General features: G+C 43.2%; 1 protein-coding gene across 1 annotated transcript in view; it reads right to left on the bottom strand.

Annotated features, from left to right (window-relative positions):
- The window catches only part of atp2b2 (ATPase plasma membrane Ca2+ transporting 2), a 107,760-nt gene that overhangs the window by 57,820 nt on the left and 27,885 nt on the right, over positions 1–22,055 (bottom strand). Inside the window, exon 2 of the mRNA XM_053445569.1 lies at positions 5,938–6,650. Coding sequence (XP_053301544.1) covers positions 5,938–6,136 — 199 coding nt within the window. The 5' untranslated portion in view covers positions 6,137–6,650. The remainder of the gene's footprint in view (positions 1–5,937; positions 6,651–22,055) is intronic.

The following is a 22,055-nucleotide window of genomic DNA, read 5'->3' as shown; positions in this document are numbered from 1 at the left end:
CAGCCAGTTACCTGCCTTTGTCTAAAAAAAATGGTAATTTTATCTACAAAATTCCAGATACCTCATATAATCATCAAGTTTCATCTTCACAATTAAATAATGTGAAGGGGATGTGGACAAGAAATAAATATTCCCATTTGCCAGTACCATTTTAGCAGAAATATATAGATGTGTAAGTTGTACATTTTATGTTGGGTAAGAGATCAATATAGTTTAGATGTGGTTTACCTGTGGTTAGGATATTGATATGGTCTTAATCATTAACTGCTGGTTTCTCTGGATGATGGGAGAAGGTGACGTTCAGGAAGTTGTATAGACGGAGGGAGTAAAATCAGGGAACAAAGGCCAATGAGAGACTGAGAGGGGAGAGTGGTAGTAATGACACTGAAATGAGGTTTATTGATGGAGGGCAAAGTAAAACAATGGGATAACACAAACCATGACAACATCCACACATTAAGACTCCAACCCATAAGTACTCTTTACTCATTATATTACTACTTTACTATACAACTGTGATTGAGATAAAGATCACACACCAGTGTTAATTTCGTTGACGAAAATTATCTTTTTTCCATGACGAAGACAAAGACGTACAAAAACGGATCTTTGAAAATAAAAACTATGACTAAATCTATTTTAACTTTCGTTGACGAGACGAGACGAGACGAAAATGTTGGTGGTTGACTAAGTCACAATAATTTTTTTAAACATCATCGTATCAGGCCGTCATGAAGTATCAGGAGCGGGCGAGTGAGTGTGTGTGTCTGTGTGTGTGTGTGTGTGTGTGCGCGCCAGATAGCGCACCGGTCCCGATGCTCCGCCCCCCGCCCCGCTCACTCGCTCAGAGACACAGTGAGACCAGAGCTCGTTCACGTGAAGGAGCCCGTCACTGACTCACTGACTGCTTCTTAACAGTGGAAACAGTGAAAACACAGAGTTTCTCTGGTCTCAGCTGCTCAGAGATCAGCGCAGCAGCTTCTTGATCAGAGCAGAAGCTGCAGTTGGTTTCTAAAGAGCTTCAGTATCTGTGTCCGCCTCCAGTCTGACCTGCTCTCGCTTTTTGTTTTCACATTTAAAACCAAATATATATTTTTAAGCTATTCGGCTGCAGCTATATGTTTTTATTTATTCTAAAATAGGGTACTTCTTATTTCATACATTTCCCACAAATACGGGGAGGACTCAAATAGCCCTACATAGTTCTGTGTTTAATTAATTCCAAAGTAGGCAGACACTTGCCTGTGTATTTTCTTCTCTTCATAAGCATTCTGTGTTTTCTTTTGTTGTAACAGGTACAAATAGCAATAAAATGTCAAGAGTTTTCTTTATTGTCGTTCTATAATTTCGTAAATGCAACAAACTATAGTTTAGTATAGTATAACTTTATATTCAACTTTATTAACTTTGTTATCAAATAAGGTTTTGCGGCTCCAGACAAATTTTATTTGGGGGAAGAGGGGGCAAAATTACTCTTTGGAAAATAAAGGTTGCCGACCCCTGCTATAGACCTATGCTAGGAGGGATATCTAATGGACAACCTAAGTATTGCAAGCTAGACTATTTTGCAGTTTTAGACACAACACAGGTTCCCTGGGCCTGAGAATGGAAGAAAAGGAGTTTAATGTGGCAACTAAATGTGACTAAAACTAGACTAAAATGTAATTCGTTTTCGCCGACTAAAACTAGACTAAAACTAAGAAGGATAAAAATGACTAAATGTGACTAAAACTAATATGCATTTTCGTCAAAAGACTAAGACTAAGACTAAATCAAAAATAGCTGCCAAAATTAACACTGTCACACACACACAGATGCACGGTCATGCTAGAAATTGTTAGTAGGACGAGAGGTGAATTTGAAGGATCTTCCTAGGTAGGAAATGAAAAGGCTTATTTCCCAGCTGGGAATAAGTTATTAAAAAGAAAAACTGTTGAATTTTACTGGTTGTAAATTGAATTCCTTCCAGCTTTATCAATTAGTGTGAAGCACTATCTTCCCTTAGCGTGAGAGATATGCCACGAGTAAAGCGGTTATGGCGCAATTAAAAGGTGATAGAATGTCCCGTTACCTTGAACAAACTAAGGGATTTCTCCAGGTTTGAACACTGTTGGAAACATTTTGGATAATGTAAGAACACAAGAAAACAAAATTAATAACACAGTTCTAATCATTTCTAGACATCTTAAGGAAGAGTTGTTACATATTATTACATCCAAGTATCCTGAAATGTTTACCACTGTACTTTTGGGCCTCCTTGCATTTAATGTGGTTGCCACACGTATCTGTATTTATTTCTCTTCTGCCGCAAGGTCTGGCCAAGTACCATACTTCCCTCCCATTCCCAGAACATCAAAGACTATCAGTGCCCTGAGCACCTCTTCATCCTCCCGACCCTCGAAGAATGGCTATGCCCTGAGCACTCTCACATTTCTCTGCTCCCTGTGCAGGAGGACCTACCGATGTGCTGCAGCTCTCTGTCGGTCTCTTGACAAAATGGTAGTTACTGTGTGAACACCCACAAACTGTCTTTTCTTCTATCGTATGAGAAACAGGTCATATCCTGAGCGCCTTCCTGCCACCCCTTCTTGAAAAACTGAGCTGTAGTCTGACATCCCATGGCCCTTGAATGACTCATGCCCTTCACCAACTGCCTGCCTCAGGGAAATGCTAGCTTCTTCACCTCACAGTCACCTACAAGGCAGCAAATGGGTAACTACATCCTTGGTGCGGGTACAAGGAGACGAGCAAAGGGGAAAATTGAAGGGTGAAACTGAACAATCAGGGCATGTTACAGAATTAGATGTGCTTCTTTATCGCCATTCATTTAATCATAATCATAATAATGTATCAAGATATGTCATTCTGTTGTACATCCATTGTAGTCATTTCACCGTAGGGTTTGGCAATCGGACGAATATATCAAGTCCTATGAATAAATAGTCCTCCCAAATAATTCGTTGATGGCGGTTGTTGGTCTGACGGTGGCCGATTGGAAAATGCTTGCATATAGCCCAAACCTATTTCCCCTCTTTATGCCATAGAAAGAAAGGTTTGTATGTCCTTTAGGTATAGGGTTTAAAACAGACATATGTTTTGTATCACGTATGTTCATCGTGTGTGAGAGAATCTATAGCAACCCCTAATCTTCTATGATTAGAAATGCAGTGGCCCCTATGTTATGTTATCTAGGCCTCTAATCTTGATGCCTAGATAATGTAGATGAATAAATCAACAGGCTCTCAACTGTCTGACTGGTGAATTCAGTATTTTTCTATATTTTATAGTTTCTTGTACTGAAGCAACACTGCGTCAGGATCTTAGAGCCAAGTGCATCGAAAGCATGCGGTCAAGTGTGTAACCATTTCACCGGTTGCATTTTTACATTCACAGAGCCATTATGCATTTATGCCGTGTAATGGAGTATAGCCATTCATGAATGGTTAGTATCATGTGAAAGAGCTGATATAGGCTAGTGTGGGGGGCGAATAGGTCAACCGTGCTAGGGGCCTCTAACCATCAAACACAGGCCCCTGGGACACATACACATTACACGCATCACACATGATGACAGCGAGCAATACAGAATACCCTCAGAGATAATTACCACGATCATATTTCGGAGGTAACATATGTTGAGTGGAGCGACCGCACAACACACGAGGGGACCAACACCGCATAAACATGGATACACCTGGGATCACTAATGCAAAAAGATGCATCAGATACCATCACTCAGTTTCCACTTATTGAATGTTCCAGCGAGAGTGAAATTATTCATCATAACAAATAATAATTGTACTCAAGGATGAGAGAGGAGGGGCGTCCTGCTTGTTGGCACTATAGGGCAAAATTTTAACCAAAACACAGGGACTTGATGAATGGATTTAATTTGTGACATTGCTGAAAAAATTACATGATAAGGAAGCACCATAATTATCCATACTACACAAGCTACACCATATTTTATTAATCAGCTAGAAACTAACTTTCTGAAAATAATTGATAGCACATGCAAACTATAATTTTACACCATCACTGAGAATAATCTGAGCATGCCAGTCTAAAACTAAAGTGAAATGGCACCTAACAGAGCGCATACCTCCGTAAAGGCACAACAAATTTAACAAACTCATAGATATCAGTTCCATAAATGTGTCAGATTTCTTTCATCAAGATCCCTGAATCTTCTACGATTCCATGAGAAATTGGTGAAAACATTAAAAAAAAGGATTTATCTTGCTAGGTTAAAGAAGGTGATAAAAAAAAGTAAAGATCCTGGATCCGCCCCTTTGTCCATAACGATTCTGCTCAAAATTGAATGGGTTCTTTCTTGGCCCATTTTTTCAGTGGTTTCTGTGTAATCCTGCTGTCAAACAACCAACCTTTAAACAATCCAATGGAAAGGTGAAGGCATTACCTCCTTGGTGGTGTAGATATGCAGTTTCCCTTTTTTATAAGAGAATATTCATATTTTAAATAAGCTGTATTGTTATGTATAAGCCACCGACAAAACTGGGGGAAAACCTTGGTGAATTATTCATAGCTTTTCCTTTTTGTAATGTTTTAAGATAATGAAGTGGAAAATGTACTTTCCCCACAATGTCAGTAACACTGTTGGAGACAACAGAAAGAAATCAAAATGAAATGCTAGGTTGAACAAATGAGATTACCAGTGATAGAAAGCATTTCAATAATTACACTTTTCCTATTTCTATTGGAGAATTGTAATTACTTTAATTTTGGCTTTATTGCAAGTCTGCAGGCTGTGATTCTGGTTTAGTGTTTAGCGCATTGAGAAAAGGCAATAGTCAGAAAGCTCACGAGAAAGGGAAAATTAAATTAAAATGTTTCAATTTATGATGATTTTAATGATTTAAATTCAGTTTCATTTCAGTATTTCTTAAGGTCTATGGGCTTCGTTTCACTCAGATGCTGCGAATATGCTGATCACCAACAGACACTGCAACTGTATCTGATTCAGTGCTAATAAGAGCTTTTATTTGACTGTTAGTTTAACTCTGAACTGATCTAATTTACTCTGCTGTTTAGGAGCTACAAGAACTATCACCAGCTGACCTGGAAGTGGTGTTATTGGATGAGAAGACCAGGAAACACAATCTTCTCTGAGTATCATCCTATCAGGTTACAGGTGACTTCTGATATCACACAGGTGACGTTATGTGAATAATGATCAATGATCCTGACGTCACAGGATGGGGGGGTGGGGGGGTGAATGATTTTTAACAGATTCAACACAGATGGAGCCATGACAGTGGGTCACTTGTATGTGCTCACTGTTCTGCTGCTTCACTGTTTCTAAGCAAAAGGGAGAATAAATGGAGACAATGAAATAATAAACGAATAAGTAAATATAGCTATGTGATTAGGAGTCTGTGACAGGTATGTCATTTTCTTATTAATGAAAAAAATAATTCATTCTAATGCAACTACAGTGATTAATCAGCTTTTTTTTAAGGATAAATACATAAAAATGTGGTACTTGCGCTCCTGTGTTCCACCGACAGGAGAATGACAGGGGAGGCATGGGGGCTTGTGTGAGAGAGGGGGAGTTACAGGGGCTAAACTGTCCGGAGAGATTTCTATGCATACTAAAGAGATCGAACACATGGAGGCTGAGGAGGATTTTCATTAGTCCCCTCAAACGGGACTCCCTCCCTCCCCTGCCTGCTGTTGTGTGATGCTGTGCTTACGCATTTCTCTAGGTGCTTTACAGGGTTTCTGAGTGTCTGTGCTTTATGCCTTCAGTGGTTATTATACCAAATAAAGCTGGTGTGACAGGTAAATATTGATTCATATCCGAACCGACAGTAATTATTTCACCTTAAGATGAGGTTCTTCATACAATACACATCAGTCTGCATATTCACACAGATATCAATGCACCTTCACACTGAGACAAGCACGGGGACTTACCTTCTGTGGGTGAGGTTTGCAGTCGTGTGCACATTCCCTCCACATCTCCGTAGTCCTCCTGGATCTTGACCACCGCCTCTGTGCTTCGCAGCTCCATCAACGAGCGCAGCTCCATGACTGAGCAGCCGAAGCCAGCCACCTGGTCGCTGTCATTTCTTTGGTTCTTGGCGTAAAAATCACTGTTCGACATGTCTCCCATGATGCCGGCTAGTCAAGTCAGTTAGATAAGTGTTTGTTATTGCTTATAAATCAATCAAAAAGCCTGCACAACAGAGATGAGTGGAGAGAAAAAAAAATCCAAAATAGGTATCAAGCAGGCGACAACAACCAAAAAAGGGAAAAAGGAATGCCAGTTGAAGGTACTGTCCAAGGGGATAAAGTGATGAGCAGCCTCTCTGTTTCAGGAGAGGCTGTCGGATATCAGCAGACCAAAAACCATCAAAGAGAAGAAACAAGAAGAGGAGAAAGAGCAGCGAAGAACGAGGAGAGAGGAGGGGGCGATGAAACACAAGTGGGGATCATCCAGGTGAGCGTTGGACAGCCCCAGTGGTCAGGTCCTGAGTAGGGCAATGATGGGGGTTGCAACTCCTGTAGGTCTCAGGCTCACCACGGCTGCAGTCCAGACCCGCTCCATGTGTGGCTTCCCATTGCTGCTATTCTGCTGTTTCCTCCGCTGCCTCTCTGTCTCTACATGGTGGTCTTCCCCATCACTGCTACAGAGAGAAAGAGAGAGAGAGGGAGAGAGAGAGAGAGAGAGAGAGAGAGAGAGAGAGAGAGAGAGAGAGAGAGAGAGAGAGAGAGAGAGAGAGAGAGAGAGTGTGTGTCGAATCCAAATAGGACAGAAGGTGAGGGAGGAGAAGGAGGAGGGAGAGACACACAGAGAGAGCACAAGGATGAGCGTTGCGTTCTCAGAGCAGTGGTGAATGCAGCGGTGGGTGGTGCACAGCTGAAGAACAGTCTCTCCTGGCTGCTGCAGTGACTGTGTCTCTACTGTCTCTATCTACTGCTGCTGCTGCTGTTACTAGTGCTGGTGCTACTAACCTCATTCTGAGGACAGCAACGGATAGAGAAAGAGAGAAAGACGATATGGAAGAGAGGCAGGGCAGAAAGAGGAGGAAGCTCCTTTCTGGTGCAGAGCAGAGAGGAGTTGTGCACGGGTGGATGGCTGGGGCTGCTCTGACGACAGAGCAGGGAGGCACCACGTAACGATGTGCTGTCACAGGGAGGATGGGCTGAGCCGTGGGGCTGCTACCTCACCACTAGTTTTGTCTCAATCTATATCAAGCGACCTCCTCTTTGCTAAACGTCCATTAAGACCCCTTCCTCTCTATCTATCCTCTCATCTTAGAACTACACTTATAAAACAGACATGTGTGGTTTTAAAATGGTAAAGTGCAGTTTACTAACTGGCACAGAGGAAAATGCAGCACGAGAAATTCTCATTAATCATAGTCTTTCTGTGATATTTGTTGACAGGTAAAACACAATATAGCCACCATTTATTATTTCAATCAATGACATCAGTGATCCAGCATGTCACACATGGATCACTTCGCCACCAAAAAGGTTTCATTATTAATATTATCGTCACCATCCAAAGCACCACCCACCCACTAAGGGGGAGACCTGATGCTACGGTAAATCAACACTACAGCATAAAAACTCTCCAGATGTACTGTTACTCCGCCACCTGTTATGTACCTATTAAAATTGCATGGAATTTGGCTATGAGGTCCACAAGGGGTTAATAATGCAACAATCAAATTAAACATTTAAATCAAATATATGCATACAAATATAATCTTGATATGTTAAGTATATGATGGTAGAGCGGTTAGTAAAAGGAAGATGAGATAACAACAAAGACTAGTATGTTACAAGATGCAGCTTATCTGCAAAATTGTTGCCTTTTAGGTAGAAATGTGAATTAATAGTGAGTCCATGCAACCGCACTTAAAACTCAGCAGCCCAGAGGTACTTGGCACATTCAAAATCTCTATATTGGCGACATGCACTGCTGAAACTGGTCAGGCTGACAAAAATCAGCAAGGTGTCCAGTCACACATACCAAGCCTGATGATACAGATGGGAATGGTAGACACAATTGTGCGATCAGGAACAGCAGGGCAGCGACCTTGTCACTTCAGGGTGGCAAGAGACCCTCCCAACAATCCACATCTGTAACTCCACAGGAAGCAGCCCTGTGTGTTAATGAGCGCTAGCCCTTACTGAAGTTACAAAGTAAGACAGCATTTGGCAAAGTTGGCAATGACAGGTGCAAAGCACTAAACCTGCAAGACTTTTCTGTAAAGCCGATTAAGGGGAGAATTTATTTCCTATGTATCAAAAAAGCGATAAAACAATACTTATATTCCCATGTAGTATGATTTTGGATAGTTTTCATTTCTTAAACCGAACTAGAACAGCATGAGGCAGGACTACATCTTCCTCTGTGTATTTTCTGCAACCTTTTATGCTGCCCCCCCCCCCCCCCGGCCTGACAATCAGGTCCAATCAATGTTGGCGGTAGTCTCTGCACGCCATGGCACACTCTGTGCCGGCCAGATCTTCCAAAACCCGTCAAATGAAAGCAAACAAACGCTCTCCCAGGACCTGTGTGTTTATTTGTGTGCCTGAATGCTTAATGAAGTGGCTGGCTGAGGAGAGAAGCTACATCACACAGGTAATTCTCTTTCGCACCAGATGGACTACCTGCAAGAGAGAGAGAGACCACTCATCACTGAGTACCTGCACTGTGCTTCCACACCGAGAGCAAGGCTGGTTTTATGTCCTACTAGCTTGTCTCGTGCTGGTCACAGTCTGTAAATACTGAGCAGCCCTTTAGCCGAGCACTGATTAACACTTTTCTGAAAGTAAAAAAAAAATTGTACATTTGTACCTTTTAGGAAAAAACACTTCTTACTCAACCTTAACTCAAGCTGGTTCTTCCTTAATTTGTAAAACTGTTCTTGTTTGAAATAAAGGTAACATAGTTGATAGCGATGCAGTGTCACATGACAAATGTAACACAGAAAGTCAGCACAGCTCTTTATCACTGACCATGTAAGGTTGTGTATTTTCAGCTTCATATCATCATGTTGGTGATGTAAGTGACTGGTGGTGGTGGTGGTAGATTTTGCTGGCATGCATTAGCTTGACTTCATGTGTGCACAATCGATTTCTTCATTCCTTGCAAAAGGAGGGCACCTGTGAGCAGAGCTGTTGATGATGTGTGTGCATTCACAGATTACATCTTAATAAAGACAGTGTGTCAAAGTGGTTCCTGTTCACTGTTTAATATTTTGAACATCAAAGAGGCAAATTTCACGCTAAATGTTCGGGGTATGGAGCTTTTGCTAATTTTGTTAGCCCCAGCAAAAACCTTCTGCCTTCAATATTTCCACCAACACTCCAAAACCATTCCTCCTACCTGTCTGTCCGCTGAATCTGCATTGTCCTACCGTTCTACCTGCACCTGACTGAACACTTCCCTGCTGTGCTATTCTTCTGTCTACCTCCCTGCCTACTTACCAGTCTTTCAACATAATTGTTGGCAAGCTCACCAAGGCTTGACAGTGAACAATGCGTAACATATGATCAAACACTTATAGAGAAAGAGCAGCTTTTGAAATAATCAACAGCTTTTCTTCTCACCTAATGTGCAAGAACACTTAATTGGACTTTATGAACTTGAACACCATATGGGATTCGTATTAAGACAAAGAGCGCTGAGGCCAGACGCTAAGACCATGTATGCCTTGTGAAAAACGTCTGAAAAACCTCAGAAATTACACACCACTGAACAGTTGGTCAATAATTGTGGACATGACATGTAGTAGTCGTTAGCTTTTGGACCTTATTGTTTTCACTTACACATACAATATGTTACTTGACCACCAAGTGGGATATTGGGAGTTGTTGTCTTCACCAACACAGTTGCCTCGACTCAGACCCAAGTCATGTTCATGAGGTAAAGTGCTTAAGTTTTATTCATGTTACGCAGCAAACGACAATGAGACTACCGCTACAAGTAGTTTCAAGAAAAAACAGCCGACTGGCCAACTGGCTATCTAGCTAGCAGTGTGTTTTTTCTTCATCAGTAGTTGTTTTTCCCGCAGAGACTGGTAAAGCCATTGGTAAAGTGGATGTTAGGGACTTGGACGTTACCTTCAATAAAATGTGGGATTTCTTTGACTTTTAACATTGTTTTAAACATTAAGTAAACAAAATAGACTTTTTAATGAACAATAGTTATGTAGTGTATATCTGTCAATTTTTTTGTTGGTGCAATTAAAATAGAAAACATGTTACTACAATAAAACTTTGCATCACTGCAGTACCTTTTCTATTAGTGTTGCTGCAAGGGCACTTTATATTCTTAAGTGCTTTGCAGACTGGCAGCCTGAGTCAATAATTCAATAAAATTAAAAGTTTATACACTCAAATATGATACCAAAAGATGCCTCCCTAGCTTATCAATATTATCTATTGGTATGTGAGGCTTTTAAGAATTGGAGATGATCTCGTCTAACGCTGTAGGTTATAGAGCTCTTAAATGTAATATCATGATCTTAGCCTCACTTTAATTTATCCTTAAGCCAGACTTGTTCCAATTCACACATTAAAACTATTTTGTGTAATAAAATATTATGTATTATAATTAAGTGCAATGATCTGACGAGCGGTGGGTCGTTTTTTTCCCCTCCTTAGTAAAGCCATTGGCATTCTCTGCGTGTGTGTTTCAAAATGTCCTTGAGCAAAGTGAGGCAGAGCAGAGGTATGAGCTGTGCCCACTGCACCATCAACAACACCAGCAGCATACAAGCTGGCAAACAACCCCCCCTGCCTGTGACAAAAAGTAGTGCAGGAGATTTCATTGACAGGGGATGCTGCGCTGCACACTTGCACGTTAAATAAGATCACATCATAATTTCAGATGTCAGGTTAAGAAAGTCTCATGGGTCTTTGTGTCATGACATGAACAGTTTTACTTCAAAACATGTTTAAAAGCACTGATCAGGTTTCATATGGAGGGGAGCAGATAAGATCAACTCTTTATAATGGGATACAATAGTGATGTATCTCCGCTTGAAAGCCTCAGAAACAATGACTGGGGCAAGTCGATGCTTAGAAAATAACCCATCATCACTTCACTGCCAGTCTCAAAAAATGTTGTCCAGCTACAACCAATCAGCAAGTTAGTTGACTGGTTGTAGCTTTATCACTTTCAAAAGGATTTCTGCATGATTCAATGACAGCATGACAAAGCAAGTACTTATAACAGTGCTGCTTGAGAGTTCAAATAAAAAAAATAATGAGCTCTCAAAGAATAAACAGTAGTATTGTATAGGTTGTGTATGACACTGCTAATGTGTGCCGTGACTTATTTGTGAAATTGTCTAGAAATGGTGCACAAATAACCAGGGAATCCCCTAAAATATGTACATGTAAATATTAGATAGAAGTTGCATAGCAATACTGCACTGCATTATCCATGTAAACTGACATTTTCTCAGAGGTGAATTGTTATATAACAACCACACGGAGAGCCGTTCTGGCACCATTAGTGCTCTCTAATTGGATTGAAAGCAGCTGTCATGCTAACTAAGCGCGTAGACAGAGTCTGAAGAAGAAAAGGAAATTTGGAAACTAGTGCAGGAGCTCGCAAAGGACTGCAGCTGCACTCATATCAGGCTAAAGAGATGAAAAATACAAAGGAGGAGAGAGAAACACAAATACTGTGTGTTTGCTATGTCCAGTCATAAATCGTGAGGAGCTTTTGAAGAGAAGCAGTTGACCAGGCAACCCCGGTAGCTGCAGGGGTTGCTGCGTGTCCCCGCAGAGTGAGAGTGAAAAGCGAGAAAGTGAGAAGTGGTGATGATATGCTGTAGCTGTGAGATGACTGGGTAAGAGGACAGAGGGTGGCACACTGAGTGATTTAAGCCTTTGGTCCAAACAAGAAGCTCCAGCATCATTCACATCTATTAAAAACATCTTCCTCCTCAACAATATGGTTGTGCCACTGTAGGTTCCTCCATCACAGTCCCTCTCTTTCCTGACTTCCCCGGCCTCTTTTTAATTCCCTGACTCTGCAGCAGTCACACCATTTGTGGCTGTTGTAAAATGCCCCCTTTCCTCTCGCCTTGGTCAGTATTTCATATTCAACTGCCTGCTCGTTCTAGTTCCCTCTCTTCTTTCAGTGTTACATATTTTCATCAGCATTCACAATGATTTAAATGAGTAAATATTTACTATTTTGTACAGATTGTATCCTGCCTGAAGTAGTGGTGTAGATGCCCATTAACAATAGTAATCAATGCATGTGGAAATATATGGTTATAATCAGTGTTGCCATAGTTACTTTGAAAAAGTAACTTAGTTACTTTACAAGTTACTTGATTTTAAAAGTAACTAAGTTAGATTACAAGTTACTTGATTTTAAAAGTAACTAAGTTAGATTACAAGTTACTTTATTAGTTACATTCAGCAGCTGCCGACAACACCCCCGCCGCCTCAACATAAAAATGACAACCGGTTTGGCCAACACTAACTTTATTAGACACCGCTGGAGCCCCCCCCCCCCCCCCCCCCCCCCCCCCCCGCGCGAACGGAGGGTTCCCCTAACGGGCGCTGTAGCTGAGGTGATCCGCGAGAAGAGCCCGACACACGTCCAGAGTCGCTGTCGCCGACCGTCGTACCCGGTCCCCTCCAACCGGTCCCCGCCTTCCGCAGCGCCGACGGACACCGCCCCGCGGCATACTATAAGGAAAGCCCCCGCACCGCGGATGAGCACCTCCCCCCCTAAAAAAACGTCGAGGCGTGCCGCACACCGAGCCTCCGGCAAGGTGGTGAGGAGGGCGACGGGGCGACTGCTCCCCCAGCCGCAGGACGTGCCCAGCTGGCTAACCACAAATACCGAAATAGTAACGCAAGGTGACTTGGACAAGTAACTTTAATCTGATTACTGGTTTGGAAATAGTAACGCGTTAGATTACTCGTTACTGAAAAAAGCGGTCAGATTAGAGTAACGCGTTACTAAGTAGCGCGTTACCGGCATCACTGGTTATAATGACTGAAAAACCATCTAAACAAAATGTTGTCTGCACATAATGATCTAATGCTAATGCGGTATAGTAGGAGAGAGGATACTCTGGTGCATCTGCGGCAGGTTTGCCTCTGAAGGAGATCATCCTATAAAATAGGAGCATGTCTGCTCTCTTCTGTTGAATTATCCAATTAGACTCAACTCCCGGTCTGATTCCTCCGGAGCATGGCACCTTGCTGTCAATCCCCTTAGACGGAAACTTAGGGGAGTGAACCCCTGGTAAATTATAAGGTAGAGGGAGTGAAGTGAAACCTGTCTTTCTTTTTTTAATCTTTTCTTTTTCCTCTAAAGCGTTGCTATCCTGTAGTAAGCTTCAATATTTTAAAGCAAGGAAAGAGTGATGCAGACAGGAATAGGATGACACTTAGAATCAAGAATATATCAGAAAGAAGTTTAAGTATATTGTTTTTTATCATTAACAATGACTGCATGTGATTTTCTATGGTTCTGGCTAATCAGTATCACGCTGCCAAGTAAAGTCCTTTGTGTAGCCCCTTCAACTAGAGGCAAGGCCACAAACAACAACGCAATCATCCACCAAATGGCTCAGATGAGGATTCATTAATCTGAGCCGTACACATGACATCCACAGGAAAGTAAGCAACATATTTAAGTTGTGCTCAAGAGAGCCTAACAGATTGGAATCTGTGCTCCCTACTCTAACTGAATGCAATGTGATAAAATATACATAAAGATGTATTATTTAATGTGGACAAGTCACAGCTACTGTGTGTTTATATAGCCACACTAGAGGCATGGCTTTAGGGATGGCAATGACAACTGGTGGGTCCACCGCTGATGTCAAGACTATTTGATGGTTTGCCATGGTGCCCGGCAGATATTTCCCTTTTCTAGTGAAATAAGGATCTAAAATCCGGCTGGTGAAGGGGTATTTAATTACCTCTTCCAAAAAGGATATGTTCTTGAACCTATCCGTTGGTATATCTGTTTGTTATTTAGCAGAAATACGCAAAAACGACTGAACAGATTGCACAGACACTTGGGTTAGGACATGGAAATCTCACTGCAAAACTAATAATAGACCACTTTCCACATGAGTACATATACAATTGACGTTATATAGAAAAGCTTTGTATCATAACAAGCTAACTTAACATGTTGAACACGGTACATATTAGCTGCTAAGCAGGATAGCATGTTGACATTGATGTTAAGCTCAAAGCACTACCTGTCTCTATGTGACAGGATAAAATATAACTGTCCCATCCTTGCTTGCAGTATGCCATTATAATATGAAACAACCTTTCTAAGAAAAATAAGCAAACTCAGTTAAGATACTGTACAAACAATACAGTTACAAACAGTATGGGACAGTATGACACATGGTGCATGTCCACATGTAATACACAAGAGTAATGGTACAGAGTCTGACACTTGCTCGAGAAGGTTTCTAACCAAGAAAGATCCTGCATTATCACTTCCAAAGGTGAATGCTTAAAGGTTGTTTTTAATGAGGCAGAGGCTGTGAATTTAAAGTTGTAAGTTAAGTTTCCGGATAAAATTTCTAACATGCTGATATCATGCATGACTTTTATTGTGCGCAGGCAGATTCTAGTTTTTTCATCACTAATTCCAATAAGGCTTGGACTAATCTTTGTGTTTACATGTGTTTAGAAACACATGTTTTTTGTCAGAGGTTACATTTATTTTGGTCTTGTAATTTCTGCCACATTTGGTTTGTTGTACAGTTATACACTGGTGAAAGGAGAGGGACGTACTTTAAATGGCCTGTTCTCTGTTCATGTCAGAGACAAAAAAAAACTTCAGTCATATGAGAGCACTGAACATAGATGCATGCTTATTTTCACTTCAGTTTCAGAAATGACCCCTGATGTCAAGAGCCTGAGATTCAATTATCATCATTATGATATTTGTCGTGTTGTGAGCATTTATGCACGAACAAATAGTTATAAAAGGATGGCTCACGCTGGTTTGACCTAATACTAATTAGCAGGAGCAATTATCTGTGTCAACAAAACCCAGCTGCTAAAAACTAAGAAATCCATTTGTGGCATGTGTCGAGATCCTGATCTCAGATCCCTCATCTGTTCCTAGATTTGACTGTAGTCGCTTTAATGCTGCTTTTCAACGGGCCAATTAATCTGTACCCACAAAACATCCGGGAATCAAAAAGCATGATACAGCTGCTCACATGAGACCTTCCTGTGCAGCTGCTGGGCATGCATAGGGAGACATCATCTGAGGTGAAAAGCATGGCACCTGACTGCTTTGTCAATTCAAAGGATATAAAATAATGGAATAGAATAGTGTCTCTAGAATAGTGCGTCTATTTTTAACTTAAAACTTTGAGTATTTTTTTAGTTTTAGTTTCACCGTCCCAGAGCACTGAGCGACAGACCAACCAAATAAAAGTGACTGAAAAAACTGGAAGACACCGACACTCGCACAAAATGTCGGACTAATTTGTAAAGCAGCCAGACATTGTGTAAGACTTGAAGAAGAATATGCAAGTTCAAAAGGGGATCATTCATCATCTCTGGGCTAATGTAAAAACTGGCAGCCACTGTAGAGGACCTTCTTCCTATGTACTTATAAAGTATTTAAAGAGAAAAGGGCCCATTCTTGTGCAAGAAAACAACAATTTGTACAACATTTGAACATATTTATTTTATATTCTGTCAATTAGTTCCTTTCACCCAAATCTTACACACAAAATGTCTATTATGCTGCAATATTAGCAAGGTATTTTAGCAAATTGATTAAAGTTTTAAATTTGTTAAAGCTTGCTAACTACGACTAGCTTATGTATGCAAAGTATCATGCAAAAACCTTAACTTAATGGATTAGTTCAAAACCATATATGCTACAGAGTGCAGGAATGCATGTTAGCATTACCAACAGAATGCTGACTGCAGTTCACTTAAGGGTCATCAGTGTCCTTAATAACAAGGACTTTCTGAATGTGTACCTTTAATTAAACCCCTCAGTGTGTCTGCCTGTTCTGTCTTTGAACCTTTCCTTTGTCTGTTTACCTCTTATCTGCATGTTTGTCTCTTTTACCACAAGCGGTAAATTATAAGTATGTTAATGCCAGACTCTTCATCAGGGGGTACATTTGGAGCCTGTGAGGATTTTATATTGGGTATCTGTGACAAATCCGTCTAATGGTGCCACTGAGCAAGTTGGACTACAATATACAACAATAACTGGCAAAACATCTGGCCCTGGCGATGTGAGTGTGCCATTGTTTCTGGAGAACGAGCGTTGGTTTAGCCACAGGAAGAAAAGGACTGATAATAGTGTTCCAGGTTTCACTGAAAAATAGGACAACAGGCATAAGGCCTAGAAAGATAGACTAGAAATAGACGCAGGGATGTTATTCTGGCTTTGAATTCAGCTCTCTATAGGGAGATAAGGAGGAATTGAAAATGCATGCAGTAGAGCATGTCTATCTAACTGTTAATAGAACAACAGAGAGGGCTTACAAAAGATTCACCAGTAACCATTTCATTGCAACAAACACATTTACGTAATTTTTTTCTTCATGATGATTAGTTGCAATCAAAACAGAACATACTAACAGTGCAGTCTGTAAACAGTGACTGAGAATCAGCAGGATCACCTCTTAGGTATTATGAAGTCTTAAGAACAGACTGTTATGGGGGAGAATAATATATATATATATATATATATGAAGAATATTATTATTTTAAACATTTCAACTATTAATATGATCATGCATATATATATATTCATGTATTCACTCACTGAGTAAGATCAGACACATGTTTTTCACTACTACATAAAGTGTGAATTTTTCTTTGGATTGGCAAATACACACATTGAACTTGCTGCTGCAATGGCCCTCTCATTGCTCCAGATGAGCCTGTGGAAATCATGGGGGAGTTATTGGTCTAATTAAATTCAACACATGCAGGCTAAGTGTGCTAGAAGGGGACTAAAACAGAAGGAGAGGAATGGAGAGGAGGAGAGAGACATTTTTTCCAAAGATGAGGAGTAACAGAAGTGCGGTGACTGTAACCTCCTTGAACATTGATGTGAGTTTAAATGTTTGCATATGAAAAATAAAAAAGTAAACAGGTGGTCTAAGACCTTAAATGGAGATTAATGAAGACAAGGGGAACATTTGATCTTCAAAAACATGACCTTGCCTGCTTTACTACAGAAATATTACAATAAATGTATATTTGAGAAAATAAAATGTGCCAACCACCCACCCACAATCACATTTTGTTCCAAAAAGCTTTCCCCAGCTTTACAAAGTGCTCAATAAGGTTAATCCCCCAGGATTTTCCATCAGAATGATGTGAATATGAAAGAGGCAAATCTTCTAAATAAGCTTATGTGACTGCAATACTGAACAGACCTCACAGTGTGAAACAAGTCCTCACTGACCAGAACACTTAAAAAAAAAAATCCTTATCTGAGCAGCAAACAAAAGATCTAATAACAATCGACAGGTCAGGTATCAGAAAAAAGCCATTGATTACCATTTCCCAGTGCGGAACAGACTAATGAATGAAGACCAACACTCTGCACTGTCAATTCTCACAATGAGTGATTTGAACATGGATTAGACCAATTGAAAAAACACAGACACTAAATATGACATTACACTGAGCACCAGTGGGTGTCAGTGTCAAGAGACTGCGTGCAAGTAATTACATCCTGCTTCTTGTTATGCATTTTATTTTGATTTATTGTATTTTCATCTTGCAGGATGTTCATCTGTTTTTTTGAAGTCTCTCATCTCATCTCATCGTCATCCGCTTATCCGGGGTCGGGTCGCGGGGGGAGCAGCTCAAGCAGGGGGCCCCAGACTTCCCTTTCCCGGGCCACATTGACCAGCTCTGACGGGGGGATCCCGAGGCGTTCCCAGGCCAGTGTTGAGATATAATCTCTCCACCTAGTCCTGGGTCTTCCCCGAGGTCTCCTCCCCACTGGACGTGCCTGAAACACCTCCCAAGGGAGGCGCCCAGTGGGCATCCTTACCAGATGCCCGAACCACCTCAGCTGACTCCTTTCTAAGTAAAGGAGCAGCGGCTCTAATCCGAGTCCCTCACGGATGACTGAGCTTCTCACCCTATCCCTAAGGGAGACGCCAGCCACCCTTCTGAGAAAACTCATCTCGGCCGCTTGTACCCGCGATCTCGTCCTTTCGGTCATCACCCAGCCCTCATGACCATAGGTGAGGATAGGAACGAAGATCGACCGGTAGATCGAGAGCTTTGCCTTGCGGCTCAGCTCTCTTTTCGTTACAACGGTGCGGTAAAGCGAACGCAATACCGCCCCCGCTGCTCCGATTCTCCGGCCAATCTCACGCTCCATAGTACCCTCACTCGCGAACAAGACCCCGAGGTACTTGAACTCCTTCACTTGGGCTAAGGACTCATTTCCTACCCGGAGTAAGCAATCCATCGGTTTCCTGCTAAGAGTCATGGCCTCAGATTTAGCGGTGCTGATCCTCATCCCAGCCGCTTCACACTCGGCCGCCAGCCGATCCAGTGAGTGCTGAAGGTCACAAGCCGATGATCCAATGAGGACCACATCATCCGCAAAAAGCAGTGACGAGATCCTCAGACCACCGAACTGCAACCCCTCCCCACCACGACTACGCCTCGATATCCTGTCCATGTATATCACAAACAGGATTGGTGACAAGGCGCAGCCCTGGCGGAGACCAGCACCCACTGAGAACGAAACTGACTGGCTGCCGAGGACCCGAACACAGCTCTCGCTTTGGGAGTAGAGAGATTGGATGGCCCTGAGGAGAGACCCCCTTACCCCATACTCCCGCAGCACCTCCCACAGTTTCTCCCGGGGGACCCGGTCATACGCCTTCTCCAGATCCACAAAACACAAGTGGACCGGATGGGCATACTCCCAGGCCCCCTCCAGGATCCTTGCGAGAGTGAAGAGCTGGTCCGTAGTTCCACGTCCGGGGCGAAAACCGCATTGTTCCTCTTCAATCTGAGGTTCGACGATCGGCCGAACCCTCCTTTCCAGCACCTTGGAGTAGACTTTACCAGGGAGGCTGAGGAGTGTGATACCCCGATAATTGGTACACACTCTCTGGTCCCCCTTTTTGAACAGGGGAACCACCACCCCGGTTTGCCACTCCTTTGGCACTGTACCCGACTCCCACGCGATGTTGAATAGGCGTGTCAACCATGACAGCCCCTCAACACCCAGAGCCTTTAGCATTTCTGGCTGGATCTCATCAATCCCTGGGGCTTTGCCACTGCGGAGATGTTTGACTACCTCAGTGACCTCCACCAGGGAAATTGACGACGAAACACCATCAACCTCGAGCTCTGCCTCCAACATAGAGGGCGTGTTATTCGGATTCAGGAGTTCCTCAAAGTGTTCCTTCCAACGTCCGACGACCTCCTCAGTTGAGGTCAACAGAGTCCCATCCTTACTGTACACAGCTTGGATGGTTCCCCGTTTCCCCCTCCTGAGGTGCCGGATAGTCTTCCAGAAACACTTTGGTGCCGACCGAAAGTCCTTCTCCATGACCTCTCCGAACTTCTCCCACACCCGCTGCTTAGCCTCCGACACGGCAGCAGCTGCAGCCCTTCGGGCCTGTCGGTACCCTGCAACCGAGTCAGGAGTCCTCCAGGATATCATATCCCGGAAGGCCTCCTTCTTCAATCGGACGGCTTCCCTGACCACCGGTGTCCACCACGGTGTCCGAGGGTTACCGCCCCTTGAGGAACCTAAGACCCTGAGGCCACAGCTAGCCGCCGCAGCTTCAGCAATGGAGGCTTTGAACACTGCCCACTCCGGCTCAATGTCCCCAACCTCCACAGGAATGCCAGAAAAACTCCGCCGGAGGTGTGAGTTGAAGATACCTAGGACGGGGGCCTCCTCCAGACGTTCCCAGTTCACCCGCACTACTCGTTTGGGCTTACCAGGTCTATCCGGAAATTTCCCCCATTCCCTGATCCAACTCACAACCAGATGGTGGTCGGTTGACAGTTCCGCCCCTCTCTTTACCCGAGTGTCCAAAACATGCGGCCTCAGATCAGATGACACGATCACAAAATCGATCATTGATCTTCGGCCTAGGGTACTCTGGTACCAGGTACACTTATGAGCACCCTTATGTTCGAACATGGTGTTTGTTATGGATAATCCATGACTAGCACAGAAGTCCAATAACAAACGACCGCTCGGGTTCAGATCAGGGAGGCCGTTCCTCCCCACCACGCCTCTCCAGGTATCTCCATCGTTGCCCACGTGGGCGTTGAAGTCACCCAGCAGAACTACGGAGTCCCCTACTGGAGCCCCATGCAGGACTCCATTCAGGGTCTCCAAGAAAGCCGAGTACTCTGAGCTGCTGTTTGGTGCATACGCACAAACAACAGTCAGAGTTTTCCCCCCTACAACCCTTAGGCGCAGGGAGGCGACCCTCTCGTCTACCGGGGTAAACTCCAACACCGCGGCGCTCAGCCGGGGATTTATGAGTATCCCCACACCCGCCCGGCGCCTCACGCCCTTGGCAACTCCGGAGAAGAATAGAGTCCAACCCTTATCCAGGAGTACGGTACCAGAGCCGAGACTGTGCGTGGAGGTAAGCCCCACCAGATCTAACTGGTAGCGCTCCACCTCCCTCACAAGCTCCGGCTCCTTTCCCCACAGCGAGGTGACGTTCCACGTCCCCAGAGCCAGCTTCTGCCGCCCGGGTCTGGTCCGTCGAGACCCCTGACCTTCGCTGCCACCCATGTGGCTGCGCACCCGACCCCAACGGGTCTTCCCACAGGTGGTGGGCCCATGAGATGAAGAGAGGGGGGGTGCCACGTAGTTTCTTCGGGCTGTGCCCGACCGGGCTCCGTGGCAAACCCGGCCACCAGGCGCTCGCCATCGAGCCCTCCGTCTGGGCCTAGCTCCAGACGGGGGCCCCGGGCTTCCTCCGGGCCGGGTCACATCTCCTCTTCCGTCGATATTCATTGAGGCTTTTTTGAACCATTCTTAGTCTGGCCCCTCACCTGAGACCACTCTGCCATGAGAGACCCTAGCAGGAGCACAAGGCTCCAGACAACACAGCCCTCAGGTTCACAGGGACACGCAAACCTCTCCACCACGATAAGGTGACGGTTCCAGGAGAAGTAAAAATCATAAAGAATCATCCTGTTTCCCTCGTGAAATCTGAATTCAATCAAACTTTTAACTCGTCCATCTCTTCAGATACAATCAGAGGGTTCCTCTTTAAAAGCTTTTTTTTGCTCCAAATGCCTCTTAGAAATAATTGATCATCTTTAAATGAATTATGAGTGAGAATAAAAATAAAACTGTCCTCCAACTGTATGACAGCCCTCTCTCTCTCCTCTCCGCTCACCCCTCTTGCATCTCCTATTCTGGTAGAAAGGCTCACAAACACAAAACAAACTATTTATAAAAATAACCAAACACCATCTTTCATCTTCTGTCATTTGTTATTACAGACGAGACAAGAAGTAATAAATGAACACTTAACAGCAAGAGTCCCTTTCTTGCTGAAAAATGACAGTTCTCTTCAGCACTGTACTTGTCGCTGTGCTACACAGAGGTGATGATGACACAGCAAACTTTAATGCACTGCGACGCGAACAGATTGAGATATGACAGAGCAGCGCGGGGCATGGATTTACTCCTTTTTTTTTCAAGCACACGTCTGTTGTTCCTGGTATGTATATATCATGACACAATATCATTAACAGGCATATTTTTGTACAATTATGCAAGTACATTCTCATGTTACCATACTACTAAAGGAAAGACCTGGGGAAGTTAGTGATACAGTACTTATATGAATTTTCTCCAGAACTGATGTGGAAATGGAAACTTCACATGGTTTGAATTTTTCTATTTAGGTCTGAAGTTTTAGACAGAGGTGGAATCTGTTGCTGCATGTTTACTGCGTTACTACTCTCCTACGAGAGGGATACAGGGATTAAATAAAGAAAAATAGTGAGGGTACAATGAAAGAGAGAGAAAGGGGTGAAAGAGGACTGCCATTCTGATTCTG

Source organism: Pleuronectes platessa, chromosome 2 (assembly GCF_947347685.1).
Source record: "Pleuronectes platessa chromosome 2, fPlePla1.1, whole genome shotgun sequence".
In the NCBI taxonomy this organism is placed as follows: domain Eukaryota; kingdom Metazoa; phylum Chordata; class Actinopteri; order Pleuronectiformes; family Pleuronectidae; genus Pleuronectes; species Pleuronectes platessa.
This window is presented reverse-complemented; position numbering and strand designations above follow the sequence as displayed.